Below are 4,163 nucleotides of genomic sequence, written 5' to 3' on the forward strand. Positions count from 1 at the left end.
AGATTAGTAGCGATTTATACTATACTATTATAAAATAAAATTATATCCACTACAAGGATTTTGCTCATTTGTGGCGGTTTTTTTTCTTGTTTGTGGAGGTTTTAAACCCCCACAAAAAGGATCGTAGCAGTTCCAAAAACCTCCAAAATTTGAGGTGCCACGAGCTCCTTTGTGACGGTTTTTCACAACCCCCACAATTTCATTCAGTGGCGGTTTTCTATACTATTTTGTGGGGGTTCTGTGCTAGTGTTTTGTGGCAATTCTTGGTTAATCATTGTGGCGATTTAGAACCCCCATAAAAGAAATTTTCAATTTTAAAAAAAAAGACACATTCATGTGGGGTTTCAACCTCCACAAACATGTCAATATTATTCTTAAACAATTAATCTAGATACTAAAATTATATTATTATACTACTAATTAATTATCATTTAAAAGAAATCTTTAAATAAGACACATTAAAATTTAGAAGAAAATTAAAATATTACCTATTTGAACAAAATTTAACACAAGAATAATTTAAAATATAAAACAAGACACTTAGCGTCTATTAAGTATTAACCAACACATACATGAATATTGTGCATCTGCGTGAAATCCTGTTTTATTCTTCCTAACACTAATTATAAATCCATATTATGCCATCTTCAATTAAATGATTGCTTACCACATAAGAAGCAAATGACAACATTGCCATTGGATCAAAGTTGGCACATATAGCTGCGAATACATATAAAATAAAAGGCTTTGTAAATTTTGCAGTTGTATACTTGTATCATCAAACAATAAAGGTACCAATCAGCAAAATAAAATACTAGCCAAGACTAGAAGCAGCAACAACAACAAAAAGACTCGCCCCACTAAATGGAGTTGGCTATATGGATCAAATGATGCTAGTGTGGTCTATTATGAATCATGTCTAAACTCAACCTGTTAACACTAGAAGTAAAGGACAAAAAAATTTAAGTCTATGTAGAATTAATGAATTATGCTCATATGACTTATCCGAATGTGAAAATTACACAATTCAAGCTTGTAAATACAAAAAGGTAAGGTGGAGAGTTTCTGCATACCGTATAAAATAGCTCCAACAAATGCGTCCTGGCATCAGTTGTACCAATAATCTCTGATTCTGGAATCTTTTCAGCAGTCCCAATAGATAACCTTCCACACACGGATCCTATTCCTTCTGCAGTAAATCTTGTTATCGACTGGAAGGATTAACCGAAAAAAAAGATCAATACAAGTAGTATTTACCAAGATTTAAAATAACTAGTAATAGCTCAACTAAATCAATAACTACTTCTAAAAGGTGGCAAACTTTCCTAATGTGGCAAACTTTCATTCAATTAGTTTTTGAAAGTATGAAGAACAAAATAAATAGGAATACTTTTGTGCAAATTTCAGATAAGATGCACAATTATCAGATCCAAATTTTGGAAAGTGTTGAACTTGTTGTCAACCTGCAAATTACACCATTGTGAATTTTTCCATCTCACAAATTCTGAAAAGGAGAATAGAAACACTGCCTTGTAGTACTTGGCTAAAGGAATAACAAACTCTGAAGGACTAGCCCTACAAACGAAAGAAAGATTGAGTTCAAGACTTTATAATTGAGAACAAGAGTTCATTAAACAATTAGTTGATCCATGCCTCTGTAATTGAACAAACATACAAAAACTGATAAATTAGCATAAAGAAAAGTAAAGATACTCACCTAGGATTGTAAAAGACGGTAAAGGGACTATTATTTGCAGCGGCATGAGCAGCTGCCGCAAGAATCCCAATATGCATACTATCGCTTGACAATACCGAGGATGATATGTTGGCTGGTTGCCTGTTAGCTAGCCTAATGCCCAAAAGAAGCTGTTGCTTTTCATCTCTGCCAAAACATTTAAAAGAGCAGGAAAGATAGTCAAAATGCAAGTCATTTGCTGAAGTGAGTTGAATCTTTGAAATATTGATTTTCAATATATTTCAAGACAGTTTTGAAAACTTCGACTCAAGCACCAAACAGCACAAAAATGATTAATTTATTACCCTCACCGTATAAATAAAACAGAGTCTCCAGCAAAGAGCTTCTTTCTACTGACAAATAGACTCCATTCAGTTGTAAGCATGTGGTGCTTTGGTTGCCCTGGTTAAGGTGAATAAATAAAAAGATCTTCAGCAAGTTTCCAATAATTTTGCTGTTTCAAATTATATACAGGACTGCACATTATGCATACCTCGATATATATGACGGAAAGTCCAAACATTATTATGCAAATCTCCCTAGCCATAAGTTCTTGTGCAGGAGGTTGCATAGAATAATCCTACATGAAAACATGGAAAAGATCAAAGCCTGGAAATTTTATTCAACATAGAATAATCCCTAGCCTTCTTTTTGGTATTTGTAGAGTCTTAAAAAAAATAAAAATCATCAATACACTTCATTATTGAGAACATTTAAAATAATACATGTATATAAAAACTAAAGAATGCATTCAAATTACAGCACATATTACAAAATAAGATAGTAATAAGCTAGTAATAAGTATTCTACAATTTTTGTCGTCTTTCTACTCATGGTACAATTACTCATCAACTAAGTAAATATTCGTTGAACTTAATAAATATTTAAAAATAAGAAAGCTTATCTTGGCTTTAACTACATTGATAATAATGGATGATATCATATCTAATATAATAGAGTTAGAGACTAGGGTTATTAATTAAATATTTTTCTCAGACTTGTGCAAAAGAATAGTATAGTATAGCGATACATACTCTATATCTGCCAAACCATTAATCAACTGTACTCGGACATTTGGAGGCATCTTAATCTTAAAAACAAACCTGTGATGACAATATAGTAAAGATAGGGGTAAATAATAATAATAATAGAAGAAGAAGATGGACAACAAATAGAATGTATAAGGCTCACATTGTCAGTTCTCTCACAATATCTACCAGGGCCAATCTTTTCCTTGTCTTGATTTCATGTATTCCTATAAAATTAATGCCGGATATAAATCATACTATTCATGAATTGGACTACATAAGATTGAAAATTTGAAAAGCATACTATTCATGAATCTTACATTTTCTCCCTCTATCTGTGGAACTAGAGAGCTAGGAATCAAAATAGTTGTGCCAAGCATCACTAGATAATGTTGGAAACCAAGTAGGATTGCCTCTGCTTCATTCACATAAGAATTTCACAACTCAATTATCATAGTATGAATTCTCAAAAGGATGAATTCTCAACCAACACATAGTTACAAGTTCTAGAAAGTCAATTTAACTCCTTAAATAGAAATAAACAAATTCAGAAAATATGTATAAGTTACTAAGTCATAATGATAGAATCCGTTATATCTCTCTTCAGTTTAATGGATAATGTAAAGCAAGTCCCACAAACATTGCTATGTTTCTTTCTTCTAGTTATAGACGATATAATTTTCAGGAATGTTGTTAGAAGAAGCAGGAATCATGTTCTATTAATCATTGAAACTACGAAATTTAATCCCAAACTAAATAAGCACAAAGTAGGAACAAATCCGAACCTCAATGACTCAGAACGACATGAGAATCAGTTTCACGAGATTTGATAGCTTCGAACGCAGCTTCAATCGAAGCTTCCAGAGTCTCCAGCTCGCTCACCTTCCTGATCTACTCAGCCAGCACCACCGGCGACACATTGATGGAGGAGACTTGGCGGCAATGGCGGCGAAGAGATGAATGGAAGTAGCGATGGGATTGAGATTTTAGGGTTCAGCCTCTCCCTCATTCTCTTTCTCGAAGAACTCTTCTGAATTTTTTTTAGTATGCTCACTTAATTTTTGTTTGGATTGGGCTTTTTATCATTAATTTGGTTGAGAGTATTATATCAGTGGGAGTTTTTGTTATATTATTCAAAATTATCACAAATAAAATATACTATGGAGGTTTTAATAATTCCCACTAAAAAACTTCCACAAATAAATAAGAATTTTGTAGTGATCTTCATTCTTATACCGTTTATAAGTTTTTCATATTAGTCTTCCTTGTTAATGTAATCATTTTTTTTATTTTCCTCCAAGGGTTACGTTTTCTAATAATCCAAAAGAATAATTTCATCTATTTTCTACGTCCAGCTTCTACCTCTATCTTTCTTCAATTTCTTTTCATTGTCAACAACA

At 32.4% G+C, this 4,163-nt stretch overlaps 1 protein-coding gene across 11 annotated transcripts; it reads right to left on the reverse strand.

The window, feature by feature from the left end:
- Positions 1-550: 550 nt before the first annotated feature.
- LOC107494169 (auxin response factor 19) lies at positions 551-3,840 on the reverse strand. Of its 11 annotated transcripts, XR_008010729.1 has the most exons (9): positions 3,549-3,840; positions 3,084-3,178; positions 2,927-2,990; positions 2,770-2,838; positions 2,229-2,315; positions 2,047-2,137; positions 1,718-1,882; positions 1,074-1,575; positions 551-720 (listed from the first exon to the last, which is right to left on the reverse strand). XR_008010729.1 is itself a non-coding variant. In XM_052263448.1 (6 exons), coding segments are annotated over exons 3-6 (408 nt in total). In that variant the 5' UTR covers positions 2,929-2,990; positions 3,084-3,178; positions 3,549-3,840; the 3' UTR covers positions 551-1,403. The 11 variants fall into 11 exon arrangements, 5 of the variants coding, with proteins under 5 accessions (XP_052119408.1, XP_052119409.1, XP_052119410.1 ...); XR_008010730.1 differs by having other exon boundaries at positions 551-1,211; XR_008010727.1 differs by having other exon boundaries at positions 551-1,575.
- Between the last annotated feature and the right edge of the window lie 323 nt (positions 3,841-4,163).

This window comes from Arachis duranensis, chromosome 6 (assembly GCF_000817695.3).
Source record: "Arachis duranensis cultivar V14167 chromosome 6, aradu.V14167.gnm2.J7QH, whole genome shotgun sequence".
In the NCBI taxonomy this organism is placed as follows: Eukaryota; Viridiplantae; Streptophyta; class Magnoliopsida; order Fabales; family Fabaceae; genus Arachis; species Arachis duranensis.